Raw genomic sequence first — 14,884 nt, forward strand, 5'->3', positions numbered from 1 at the left:
TCATGGAAGCACCATCATTGGGCTCAGTGCTAATCACAGTGGTTAATCTCGCTGGCAAATGGTGTGTGGGATTAAGTGAGCAGAGCTGTAACAGTTTCAAACAGTGTTTTTCACACACAAGGTCATGGATAGGAGCAACACTGAAAATTCCAACTAATTTGCTCAAAATTTAAATTGATCCAGCAAACCCCAGGATGAAACAATACATAAAAATCAAAACGATCAGTGTTAAAATACTAAACCTTTAGGCCAATTAAGTGAATCAATACAGTCAGACTGCAATTTCCACAAATAAATTTTGGCAAGGCACTGAAGTACTATCCTGCATTGTTGGGTGGAAGTGCTCATCATTTCCTTCAGATTCTCACCGAGTGGTTTTTTGATCATGCTGAGTTCCAGCGTGCAGACCAAATATTGCCTCATTAGGTGGAAAAGCAAAAACATTTTTGTTGAACAGTGGGGACCACCTTAGCTCAGCTCCTCATAGCTGGTTTCAGATTTGGGCTAATAATGACCTGGGTGCAGGTTTTGACCATGCTGCGGATAGTGACTATCAGAAAGAGGTCAAAGATAACCTCTAAACATGCAGTCCAGTCCTCACATTGTAATTTTGCAGCACTGTGTTAATGATGTGGTTGGGGACTTCTCATCTGAACTGAAACAGGACTTTGATTTGGTAGTGTGGCTCTATTTGTGTTTGAGCTTTTAGGAAGATCACCTCTGGAAATTTCACCTGTACTTTTGGATGTTGAAAGAGCTTCTGATTCTTTCCAAACTTACAGATATTTCTTTTAATAGTACATGCAGGTTGCATGATTCATACATTATTAGTTACAGATTCATGCTACAGCTTAAACCTGAAGAATTATACCAAAATACAATTTGAAGATCTGAACTGTTTTAAAAGAAATTTGTCAGACACATCCATTGCCACGAAACTATACCTCGAAAGTTCTGATATACCTAGACAACATTTTGAATGACAAATTGACACATGATTGTGGGGTTTCAGTACAAGAGTTGGCAATAAAGGTTTGGCATGCGGTCTGTCTGCACGAGTGTCTGCCTTCTGTGGGTCTATTTATCACAAGCAGTAGGATTCATTTCTCATCCATCATTCTGATATCAAGGGGAATTTCAGCTCAGAGGAGATAAAATGCAAAGAAACATGATAACAGCTGCTTAAAGTTTGGCAATAAGTATCAACTATCATGCAGGTGAGTTAATTAAAGTGAAGGGGAAGGCTTAGGAGAGTACCATTTTAATGATACACGACAAATATAACATGATTGTATGGAGAGAATCAGCAAATTCTGCAATAACCTATTGAAAATTACAGGAATGCCATGCAAAAACTAGTATATTTGCTCTCATCTCCCAATTTGTTTCCAACATTTTATGGCACAACTATCAAAATAAATACATGCTACAGCAATTCTATGAAAAAGATCCATGTTAGTACGGTGCAAGATTAATTAGCTCATTGCAAATTATTCTTCCACTCAATTGCATACTCGAAAATGCAGCACAAAAGGTACATTATATATTTTACGTGGCAGACAAATAACCAGCATGCTTTCTACGAAATTGGCAGCATTCAAATCATCATTTTACAACTGACCTGAGATGGTGATATCACTGTGTTATTTGAGTTTGATGGCATTACAGCTGGTTGTACTCAATCTAATCCTCACAAAATGCCCAGATGAAATACCCACATATGCAGATTTTCTAGCAAAATCATGGTCAGTCCTTGCCTCCAAGAACTCAGCCTAACTTGTTACTCCTCCACATTCTGGGGCATTTGTTGAACTCAACTGTCATACAGACAGTGAAATGAAGATTCACCAGACTTGTACCCAGGATGGCAGGACTGTCCTATGGACAGAGACTAGGCAAACTGGATCTGTATTCACTGGAGTTTCAAAGAACAGGTGATCTCATTGAAAGCTACACAATACTTAAAGATATAGAATGCATAGATGCAGGTAAAGATATTACCCCGGCTGGCGAGTCTAGAACCACAGGAACAATATAGAACTGAGATGAAAAGCTATTTTACTCAAAGAGTAATAAATCTTCTGAATTCTCTACTCCAGAGGGCTGTGGGAGTTCAGTCTTTGAGTATATTTTAAGTAGAGGTTGATAAATATTTGATTACCAGTGCCATAAAGGATTATAGGGATAGTGTGGGTAAAAGGGATGAAAGTATTTAATCAGCCATGACCATATTAAAAGGCAGAGCAGGTTCAACAGGTTGAATGGCCTACTCTTGTTCCGCTTTGATGTTGGCTTATCACCACATAGAACAGAGATTGAACCAAATGCCTTCCAGGTCTGCATAGTTTTTAACCACATGTCATAGCATACACACCAACTGTGCTGCTAAGGGGCTCCTCATCACAACATCATTGAACAGAAAGTTTCACTGAGCATGGTAAATTTGAATGGCCAAATTTCAGGAAGCAGAATGTATTACCAAATTAAACTTCAAGGCCTTCATCTTAGATTAAGGTATGTTTAAAAACAGTCATTAGATTTTATTTGATCAAATTAAATATCTAGAAGGAATATGCTTGATAGGCCAAATATTCTTGAGCTGACTCCTTCATTTATGTTTAAATTTGTGCAAGTCAGTCAGTCAATTGAAATATGCAAGCTGCAGTATTGATTCTTAAATAATCTACTGTATTGTAAAAAGAGAGTCATGAATACATGTCGAATAAAGTAGTTCACGTAACGCTGAATAATAAAGCAATTGAGTGGAAAAAAAATGAAAAATGCATCAGATTGAGGTAGAAATGAATCAGACTAACAAATAGAGCAGAAAGTTACCATATATCTCTCTTGAAGACATTCCTGCACAAAAGCACAAAGGACAAAAAATAAGAAATGAAAAACATGAATAGCAGAATAAAGTCAAATTTATAGCAAACAGTGTCAAGCTGTAGTCACAGTTATCATGTGTTTTCTGACATTACAGCCTGTGGCATCCAAATACAGAAAGCATCCATTTGTAAATTAAATCACCCGAAGGGGAAATTCTGGAAGAGCAGAAATACCGGAGATGGAGAAAAACACAGCATTAAATCAAATACTACCCTCAGCCAATTATTGAAAACTGTTGTAAATTTTAAATTAAATAACTTAGCAACTTTGAGGTGCCTTTCAGATCTGATTTCATTTGGAATCCCACATAGACTTTAAACTCATGATAAAAAAATGAAAGTTAACTTTAAAAGACAATCTGATTTGATCATTCCATCTTTTAAAAGCGAATTCTTTTCTCCACTTCCTCCAACGACTGACGCCGACCTCTTCCATATAGCATCAGCCCATCAATGTGGGGAAAGCTGATAGTCTGATCTGTAATTAGTCAGTAATAGGGTTGCATTGGTACAAGGCATTCATATTGACCCAGTGTGAATTCATCTCACTTGTATGACAAAACTCCTCTTCTGTTTAAGTGGATGGCATACCAGAGATTCAAGATTTGCAGAGATTTTGCAATAACCAAGGAAACTGTGGATTTGTTCCATTCTCCAACACACTACTAGCACATGTCCAAACAATTGGACTTACTTTCAAGTTCCTCCTATAAATGTAATTCAATCACTGTCTTAATGTAAAAATCTGGATTCTTTTCAGTCAGCTAAATACTAAACAAAATAACATTGATGTTTTTGGGATCTTAAATTAACTTTTTTTCATTATTTAAAACCTTTTAAACACAAAAACCCAACTGCTAGTCCAGGAAACAAATATATAATTTAAGAAAAGCTATTCACATGTTGAGAGAAAACTGAAGGCATTTGTCAAGACAATTCAATTAACCATCCTCCATAACATTTAAATGGTTCTGTCCTTGCCTCAGATTCTCAATTCCTTGCACCAAAAGGAAGTTAGTTCAAAGGAGGTTTTATTTCTTGATTGCATCTTCATTAAAGCACAGGATCAAATTTCTGCATACCACACACAAATCTCCACAGGCAAGTTCCAAAATTAATATCATATCAATTAATATCATAAACTAATATCATAATTTTCTCTATTGCTTTTGGATAAACTAACAAGAATCACATGGGAATAAACCTTTTTAAAAAATTCTTTCAGGGGATGTGGGCTTTGTTGGCACTCCCTAATTGCACTTCAACGTGGTGTGGCAGCTCGAATCCATGTGTACATCAATTGCTTTTAGGAAAGGAAATTTCAGTTCACAGTTGTCAAAATATCACATCTAATCCAAGGACCAAACCTCTTCCTGGATACATGGTACATTGGGTCTTCCACCTATATTTCACCAAAATTATAATTCTTACATTCAAGTCAGTTTTCTTTAATGTTTATCACAAACCAGTTAAAATGTGGAAATTCATGTTCTTTAAATGTACCATTACTGAGAATGCAAATTCACTTGGAAGTAATAAAGTAGTATCTGCCATTCACTGTGAACTTGTAATGATCCTTTTAACACTTCTCAAGCAGCTAACGAACTACTCAACACATCTCCAAAACATTATTAATGCAGCTGTTGAGTGTTGAAGCTTGACAGAAAATGGTTTAAGAGTAACACAAAATGTTATTTGTCATGATGTACTGTAAGCAATGCAATGGAGCATAGCAACAAGATTTTCGGAGCCAGAAATAGCCCCAGATTCAAGAGGAAGAGATATCCATTGTAATACCCACTATCTTTGTGGTTCAAGCTATCAGAAATTGAAGAAACATTTACATTTTGCAAAGAACAAAAGATAATATCTAAATATTACACATGCTATATAAAAGATAGAACAGAAAAATAAAACATTTGCAGCTGATATATTAGCTATGAGAAACATACAAACATACAAACAAATTATACAAAACACATTGGGAAAACATGGTAACACCAGACAACCATTTCCATGGGTCAACACACCTTGTCTCAATCCAAAACACTTAACATAGAAAGCCAAAACTATCAACTAATAGGATTCAATATAAAACAATGATTCAAAATCATTGTTCGATGTTCAAAAATGTGTCAGGAAACTTTAGTAGCTCCAAAGAGGTGGGTATCCCATCAGCAAGTCACCCTTTATTTACAGATGAACAATTCTTGGCTATAGTACCGTCTCACAGAGTAATGCACCAAAGAGTCAGTATCTTTGATACTTCAACCTTTATATGTCAGCCAGAGCTCCCTGATTGGACCAGATTAACAGCACCAATCAAGGAACTCATATTCTACGAGGTCCAGCTGGCTGACCACTTCATCCCCCCACCCCGCATCTGCAGACATAGGCCCATCCTTTCTCTTGAAGAGCCTCCTGGGGCGCTTTAGCACTGGGTCAGGTCCCTCCAACTCAGCATCCAACACAGGTGGTGTGTAACACACGAGCTCGCCTCTTGTGCCAAGAACGCCTCATTGAAATTTCACCCTGCTCTTCTGGCAGCAAAGGGGTCAAAAGAGCTCCTTTCCAGCATGACCAACTCTGATTCATAGGACGCAATGACGTTTGATGGACAGCGCACATTTTCCTCCCAACACCATTTGAGACTTTGTGGCTTTCATATGGTTCGCATGCTTATTCACAACCACTACACCTACCCAAACTTTATATGTCATTGGTCCTGATCTCATGTCAACCATACCAAAATCTTCATTTTGGAGACTCCTGGATGGCCCTGTAGGATTCACAGGCAGTGTTTGTCGACGACCTTGGCTCAGGGCAATCGTTCTTGCTTCCCATAACAATATGCCATCCTCTACTGTGAGCTGGTATCTATGGGTCCAAAAGCGTTTCAATTCTAGTTCTGATGGCCCTTTGGTTTCCCCCATCAACAAACCAGTTGTTTCAATTTGGAAAGGACTGGATCTTTCTGTCCAAAGTCTCATATCGTCAGCTGTGACTGGGACTGTGTCCAGAAAATTTAATATCATCACAGACTCTTCCATTTGGGGTACCACCTGTGGTGTATCTGGTACTGGGAGGTGGCTCAATGCATCCACATTTGCAACACGGCCTCTTGGTTGGTTTTTAGACTTATAATTATTAGCACTCAGTATTACAGCCCACCACTGAATATGGTCCAAAGCTATGGGCGGCACTGTTTTATCCTCTTTAAGCAGACCAAGTCAGGGTTTATGGGCCATGATTATCACAAATTTTCATCCATAAAATGGTATTGGCGGACCTTCCTGATTCCAAATACGATCGCCAATCCTTCTTTTTCTCTGGATGTTTTAATGCTCTGCATTAGCCAAAATCCTGGATGCATAAGCTATTGGGCTTTCCTCTCCATTGGACCATATGTGAGCTCATACCACCCCGATGGTGTGCAGGGAGGCACTACATACCAATACCAGATGCGTCTTGGGATCACAGTCTGCCAACACCTTAAAGGACTGACTTCATTGACAGCTAGGGCTTGTCTATGAGACCATGTCCAAGGCTGACCCTTTTTAAGTAGTTGTTGCAAAGGTGTCAGGATGGATGCCAGGTTATGTATGAACTTCCCATAATAATTTACCAACCAAAGATCTAAGCTCCTGGATAGATGTGGGAGCTGGGACACCTTTGATCGCCCTCACATGATCTTCCAATGGGTGTAAACCAGTCATGTTGACTCTGTAGCCCAAGTAGGTCACTTGAGGGGCATGGAACATGTTTTCCTTCTTAGGCATAAGCCTACCTTTGAAAATTGCCTTAGGACTATATCCAAGTTCTCTAAGTATTCCTTATTAATTTTCCGTTATCAGGATGTCATCTAGGTAAATAATGACCTGAGGTAGACCTTGCAAAATGTTCTCCATTTTCCACTGAAAAATTGTACAGGCTGACGATACACCGAATGGCAGTCTCGTCTCATGACACAAGCCCTTATGGGGATTAATGGCAGCATACTTCTGGGAATCCTGGTCCAAATTGCAAGTAAACATGGTTCATCTCCAGCTTTGTGAAGGACAGCCCCCTGCCAGCTTCGTGCATAAATTCTCTATCGAGAGATTGGTTATTTATCCTGTCAAGAAAAATGGCTTACCATCTGTTTAAATTCCCCACAAAGGCAAACTGAACCAACAGGATTCAAAGTCGGTACGACTGGTGTTGCCTATTCCACGGATTGTACTGGTTTGACGATTCCTTCACTTTGCAGCCTTCTGATTTCTGCCTCTAAGGCAAATGGCACTGGGCAGGCTTTGTAGAATTGCAGAACTGCCTGTGGTCAACATGCAAGGTGGCCTTGGCTCCTCTGCTAGTCTCTAAACTTCCTTGAAGACTTTGGGTATTTAATTAGGACTTCACTCAGACAGCTATTTTCCAATTGAAATATGTTAGCCAATTTAGGTACATCACTCACAACCAATTTCACCCCGTTAAGCTTGGGCCCGAGCCTTTTAATACAATCACTGATAAGCGAACCAGCTTGTTTTCACGTGAGACAGGACCGAAGTTACACCCTTAATCTGTAATGTTTCCGCAGTACAGGTTTTCAGCCGAGCTGAGGTCTTGCGCAACTTAAGGCTGGAGTCCAAAGTGAATATTACTTAAAACTGGTCCTGTGATCACTGATATGGCCATGCCAGTATCAGCCTCCATTACAACGGGGTGACCATTTAACCAGATGTTTATCTTGATTGCTTAACAACATCAAAATCAGAAATAATTTAACTGCTCCCAACCAGATGTAGGTGGACTTTCTAGGGTATGAACTCTCATAGATATCAACGTGTCCGTTCCCTTATTCAATTTAGGTCTAGTAGGACCATTTTGCTGTCTCAAGTCCACGTCGGCAGCAACTACAATGGCTTGCTGGTCAGGATCCTGAAGGAAATTTTAACCCTTCAGTAAAGGCTTGGCTTTGTTTTGTTTTGCTGTGGGCTGACCCAGAGTCCCTCTAATCAGAATATGTCCTCAGTGAGGCTATGCAATGGCTGACATTCAAGTGGTGTTGGTATCTACTTTCATCGGAATACCCTGCAACTCATATGCTATACTTATCACATTTTCCCAAGATAAAACTAGTTACAGCACCTGATAGAAGTCCGGTTGGGCTTCAGTTAGGGGTTTTTGCATCGCTACATCATTAATTCTGCAGATCAAATGGTCTCTAAGCATCTCACAAAGGGTAAACCAAATTCAGAGTCTTCTGCCAGTCACCTAGTCAAGAACCCCAATACAAATTCGCCTGTTCTTAAATTGCTGAGTAAAGGCAATAGCACCTCAGAATTAGAGGAGATTTGGGGTTGTAATATTCCTTAACTATGTCAGTCATTCTTAAAAGGTTTCAGTACATGGTGGTCCTGGGAAAATTAGGCTCCTAATGACAGAAAAAGCTTCAGCTCCACTGACCATCAGGAGAATTACTTGCTGTTTTTCATCTGTCACAACGTTGTTTGGTTGGAAAAAATAATGCAGTCTTTCCACATACTGGGCCGAGTCCTCAATTGCAGGGGAGAATGCGTCAAGCTTCCCAAACAAAGGCATGGTGCAAGAAATGCTTATCCCAACTCAAACATGACTGTTGCACGGAAAACTCTTCAGGATCGTGTTTTACTCTCGTTGCCACTGAAATAATTCCATAGAGACCAGTAACCCGTCACCAAGTCACCCTTTATTTACACATGAACAGTCCTTGGCTATTAGTACTGCCCCAGTCAGGCAGCAGAGAGTCAGCATCTCTGACACTCAATCCTTTTTATGTCAGCCAGAGTTCCCTAATTGGCCCAGATTTACAGCCTCAATTGGGGAACTCATTCTATGAGGTCCAGCTGCTGATCTTATTACAATCACCACAGATACAATTACAGATCTTTTCTGAAGGTGGAAAGTGTACACTGATGTTGTCCCAACTTTTACTTGAATGTTTATTTTAAAAGTTATTTCCATAAGCATTAGGAGTGTCAAAGAAACCAAACTCTGCATCCTCTATCAGTGCTGAAATGGAGCAGCATGCCATTGAAATACTAGCCACCGTTTAGTTATAACCCCGCTGCAGCATTTATAGCACATCTATGTTCTCCCTTGGAGCCTACTGGTCTTTATTTTGTCAGATTTATTAAGACACGGGGCAATTTCAGAAAAACAAAAATACACAGTAAGCAACTAATAACACCAACTTCTGCTACTTTAAAATTCAACTGTGGTGCGCAGCCAGTCTTTGTAGTGAATGGTCACTTCAATTCATTGCTCAGCTTTGCCTCCAAATTATTTTTCCACACAAGGAGGCCTGCATGGCACCTTCCAGGCTGCTGTTCTAATGGGTATCCCCTAGTTGAGCAAAAAGTGCCGCTAGTCATAAAAGATTACCACATGGGGACAAAGTCCCTGCTTTAGGTGCAGTTGGCTAGTCAGGGACTAATGGTTTGTATTTTGAGTTGTGTTTATTTCAAGTTTCCAATCTAGAGCAAAGTGACCCAATCGGAGCAGTAACACAAAATTTTCTCTAAAACTACCCTAAGAGGGGAGGCACGGTGGCTCAGTGGTTAGCGCTGCTGCCTCACAGTGCCAGAAACCAGGGTTCAATTCCACCCTCGGGCGACTGTCTGTGTGGAGTTTGCATATTCTCCCCGTGTACGCTCCGGTTTCCTCCCACAGTCCAAAGATGTGCAGGCTAGGTGAATTGGTCATGCTAAAATTGCCCATAGTGTTCAGGGATGTGTAGATTAGGTGGATTATAGGGGGGATGGGTCTCAGTGGGATGTTTTGAGGGTCAGTGTGGACTTGTTGGGCTAAATGGCCTGTTTCTACACTGTAGGGATTCTATGATAATGATGAAGATCACAGAAACTATGTTTAACTTAACCTATGGTTAAAATTCCATTTCTTTTCTGCTGGTTTGATTGATTTGGGACAAATTGCATTGGGAGAAAAAAAACCAAACAGCTCAAATGAGCGGAAACTCCAGGTTTTTGCAAAGCACATATTTCTCATAAACCTTGCAAGTAATGGGCAGTTATGGATAAAACAGGCTTCCACAGTCTTAGTGATGAGATTGTTACACAGCAGGTGTAAAATCCTCATGCAGTACAGAGTCTAGCTGTCAATAGACTAAACTTAAACTGAACTAAAGTTAGGCAACATTCTTTATGTTTAACGTGTTTCCAGTCACAAATGTTATACTGTATTTTAATTATCTTACTCTCAGCATGGCTCCTAATGGGTCAAACAAACTGTGGCAAAGGGTCTGGGAGTAAAATATAAAATCACTAAATGTAGTGATACAGATCGATGAACTCTTAAAAAAACAACAGAACAAGCACTAAGGATTTATTTCTAGAGGACTAGAATTGGAAAATAGCAAACTTATAATAATGATGTACTTTATTCAAGAAACATGTTTGCAACCTAAAGGGATGAATTATTGAGCAGCTCACATCAAAAATTTAAGATCATAGACTAAGTGAAAAGGTTAAAAATGTGCTTACAATTATGTAGCAACAAAAATTGACCAAGGAAATAACAGGTAACACGGAAGTGGTGCACAGGATGTTAAAAAAAAGTCTAAAACTTGTGTTGAACCTCGATAGAGATAAAGGCATTGGTGAAGATGCAAAACAACAAGATTTACAAAACTGACACTAGAAGTTCGAGGTCAAACTGATCAGCAAAGAATGAACAAGTGAAGTCCCATTTCCTCTTAAAGAGTGAAGGTTACGGGACGACTAATAGAGGCTTTTAAAGTTATGAATGGTTTCTCACAAACCCGCCATGGGAAAACCAGATGCCCAGAATTCCCAAACTGAATATCTGAGCAGATACCTGGCCTCTACATCCAGACCTCCATCTTGGACCCCAGCACTTCCACGTGCACATGCTGCTACCTGATCGTGCTGCATGTCAGGGTGCACCAACAACTCTCTTTGCAATGCTGCTACATGGGCAGTTTGTACACAGGGACAGGTACTCCAATCATGAACTGGAACAGGCTAAATTTCAGGACTACTTGCCTGCTCTCTTAATACTCACACACTCGGAGCCTACCTGGAACCCCACAGCACCAATGCCTTCACTTTTTGCACATTGCATCCTCAGCCAAAACTACAAGGTTCACAATACTTCTCTCGTTTTATGGCAGACACAAAGTCCGGAAGCTGGTCATGGTTGTCAACGGGCCTCAGTCAAGTGGAGTGGAAATGGCCAATAACATTCTTCCTAGACTGTTGCGTATTCCTCCAGATGGCTAAGACCACACTGACCTGGATGACTGCCTCAAACCAAAGAAAGAAGAGAGAGTTGTCCTTTGCATCATCCTGTCCACCAGGACCTCAACATGCCTGCCGGCAAATTTACTTTATCTATTATGTATGCGGGGAGCATCACAAATCCTGCAGGGCATTTCCAGAACAACCAAAGAGTGGTGAGCTCTCTGACTACTAGTAGGAGATTCAAATTAGTTTTAGATTAGATGGACAGCATAGGAGTAGGGTAGGCAATTAACGAGGTCAATCAAGGACAATAGTGCGAGATTCTTAATTCGGGAAACCGCAAAACTAGAGGCCATCAATACTAGTCACCAAGAAATCATACAGGTAATTGAGCAGAAATATATTTAGTCACGAGCACAGCAAGAATGTGGAATGCCAATTTGCTCAGATCAGAACATAATATGCAAATTCCCTGATGAGACAAGGGTAAGGATGATTTTTTACTTTCGTTCTTTCTCAGACTATATCAAATGATTCAGCACACTTTTGTTCTCAAAGTGGAATATTTTTTGTTCACAGGTAATGTAGAGTGGGTAATGTTGAAGGAGTCTTTTCTTTATTTTACTTAGAATAGATTCAAAAGACATTACTAACATATCCCTGCACCTGTTCCCACCTTCAAAGAACTTTCAGAATTATTTTGCTACTAGTGACGGTGTGGGATGAATGTAATTAAAATACGATGATGGATTTTCAACATTTGCAAACTACATTACAAGAAGCAAATTAACAGCTTTGCACCACTGCACAAGTAGAAAAAGAGATGATTACCATAAACTGATCTTGGATACTAGAATCAGGAGGGGTGTCAGGCAAACTTCAAACAGCTTACAAACAATATGTGCACAAAAAAAAAGGTTTGATATTTATATATTAGTTGACCTCTTATTGACTAATATTAAAGTCAGGTTCTGATGATATGTCAGCAACCTGATACAATTAACTCTCTTTCTGTGCAGATCTGATTTCCAGTATGTTCTGTCTGCAAACCAGGCACTACAGTACATTGCGTAAAAGAACAGAATCCAAAATGTACTCTTCAACTCATTACGCTGAATTTGTGTCTCTTAAGGCCACAAAATCTAATCGTTAGACAATAAAGCTTTAAATCAATGAGGTTAATCATTGCTTGATCATAAAACAATGCAAATTTTAATGAACCCTGAACTGTCAGTCTCCACCCCGTTTCGATTTGCATCCATTAATGTGAGATGGCTACATATGCTGATAAATGGTTATCTAGCACATTCCACCTGTCAGTCACACTGTTGTGGCTTATTTCAGATGTTGATTTCAAAATTCACTGTTGTATATCATGTCTGGGGAAAACATCACAAATCCTGCAGGGTACTTCCAGGCTAACAGTGTTTGTCTGAGGGCACAACAGCCTTTTAAAAATGGCACAAGCATCAGGGATGCTGGTCTGTTCCAGAATAACCAAAGAGTCATGAATTCTTTTGGCTACAACACGTGGGAGACTCAGGCTAGCATTGGATAAGAGGGGAGTCATAGCTGCAACCTATTTAAAGAAAAGTATTTAACCACACAAGGATATCCCCAAAAAACTAGAATGTTTGCTGCAGCTTAACTGATCTTTAACAATTAGATGGTTGACTACAGCAAAAAACTTAGCAGAAGAAATTTTGAGGTTTACAAGTTAGTATTCTTATGACTTAAGACAACATGGCATCAGAGTTAACATGAAAAGTACCATGGAGACTGTGTACACAGTAAAATAAATAATATTATACCAACAAGGAAAAAAACAACACAACATTTCAATACCAAGTACTGTACCTCTTTTAGACAAATACTGCATATTGTTGGCGACTGCTGCAGACTTTTCCTCAGATTTTAGGAAAGCAAAATGCGAATAGTCATCCACACTATCCTTAGCTGTAAGAAAATGGGTGTTCATTTAACACTTATTTGGTGTACTGTTTATTTCTAAATGTAACTACAAACTGTTAAAGGACACCTGCCGAAGTCCTGAAAAATGCAAAATCAATTCTGTAAGTTCAATCTGCATGATAAGATAAACCGTCAGCAGCTTAAATATCAATTTTCTGGTAAAATGCAAAGTGAGAACACATACAGAGAGACAATGTAAGCTAATTTGCCCAAACTTGGTTAAGGCAAAGTTCATTTAAGGATATCAAACTTTATTCAAATGGTTCATGTATTAGAGTATTATTTAAATGAAGAAAAACTGCGGAAAGCTGCAACACAAAGTAGTCTGGAGGTACTTGTACATGAAACACGGAAAGCTAGCACACAGGTGCAGCAGGTAATCAGGAAGGCTAATGGAATATTGGCCCTTATTTTGAGGGGTTTGGAGCATAAGAGTACGAAAGTTTTACTGCAACCGTACAACGTGCTGGTGAAACCCCATCTAAAGCACTGTGAGCAGTTTTGGTCCCCTTATTTAAAGGAAGATATTACTTCATTGGAGGGAGTTCAGAGAAGGTTCACTCGCAAGATCTCCAGGATGGAGAGACTGTCTTGTGAGCAGATACTAAACAGGTTGGGATTCTACACATGGTTTTTAGAAGAATGAAAGGTAATCTCAGTGAAACATACAGAATTCTTAAGGGGCTTGACAGGATAAATGCTGAGAGGATGTTTCCTCTCATGGAAGCATCCAGGACAAAAGGCATATTATCAGAATAGAGGGGTACCAATTTAAGACTGAGAGGAGGAGGATTTTCTTCTGTTGGAAGGTTGAGAGTCTTTGGAATTCGTTGCCAGAGTGGATAGAGTCCTTGTGTCTACTTAAGGCTGCGATAGATAGATTCTTGATCAATGGAGCAATCAAAGGTAATGGGGAAAGGGCAGGAAAGTGGACGTGAAGAATGTTGGACCAACTATGATCCCATTGAATGGCAGAGCAAGATTGACCGTTCCTGTTTCTTATGGACTTATCGTCTTATGTTCTTTCAAATGAATTTTATGTATCAGCTCCAGACAAGAAAATCATTAGCAAACACTTATCTTTCTTTTCCTTTATTTCTTCATCTTGCCCAATCAAAGGCATTTACAATTTAAAACTACCCCACACCATAATTTTCATGTTGTACCGAGGCTGAATATCCATGAATGAATTCTATATATTTCAATGAGATCATCATCCATCAAAATGATTCAATAATCTTGCTTTGGAAGAGTCCCACTTCAACGTGGAAATTGGGGCTCATGGAACTGGAAACCTGCACTGAATCGATACATTAAGTGGAGGAATTTAAACTATTCCAGGTGATCCACTTATATTGTACTTTCAATTTACTTTTTAAATAGTGAATCGCTTCATAAAGTCTTGCGTTATTCTCAAAGAAAATGAAAACTAGTATGCTTTCGAATCTTATCAAAACACCTTGACTCCAGCCCAAGCCACTTTATAGCTCTTACCTTCAGCAGATAAATCAAGGTAATCTCTCTCAGAGCTAAGGATTCTGGAATTGATTCTTGGAACAATACTCGGCTGATTCATTATGAAATCGACAACATCTTGATCATTGTTCAGTTCACCCTGAAAATAATAAAATGACTTCAAATTAAAAAGAGAAAGAACAGAAAATCATACTTTCCAAAGAATGAACAGCAGTGAACTGGCTAATTGGCCCATGCTAAGGTGCAGGGCTGGATGAACACAGCAGGCCAAGCAGCATCATAGGAGCAGAGAGGCTGACGTTTCGGGCC

The 14,884-nt window shown here is 39.4% G+C and overlaps 1 protein-coding gene across 4 annotated transcripts in view; it reads right to left on the reverse strand.

The window, feature by feature from the left end:
• The window catches only part of uggt1 (UDP-glucose glycoprotein glucosyltransferase 1), a 120,187-nt gene that overhangs the window by 59,486 nt on the left and 45,817 nt on the right, over positions 1-14,884 (reverse strand). For 2 of the 4 annotated variants that reach the window (XM_020534526.2, XM_048604293.1), the window contains exons 19-21: positions 14,594-14,714; positions 12,986-13,084; positions 2,836-2,859 (exon numbers count right to left, since the gene is read on the reverse strand). In XM_020534526.2, coding sequence (XP_020390115.1) covers positions 2,836-2,859; positions 12,986-13,084; positions 14,594-14,714 — 244 coding nt within the window. The remainder of the gene's footprint in view (positions 1-2,835; positions 2,860-12,985; positions 13,085-14,593; positions 14,715-14,884) is intronic. The other 2 variants (XM_020534527.2, XM_048604294.1) reach the window with 1 other exon arrangement.

Source organism: Rhincodon typus, chromosome 13 (assembly GCF_021869965.1).
Source record: "Rhincodon typus isolate 14 chromosome 13, sRhiTyp1.1, whole genome shotgun sequence".
Lineage (NCBI taxonomy): Eukaryota > Metazoa > Chordata > Chondrichthyes > Orectolobiformes > Rhincodontidae > Rhincodon > Rhincodon typus.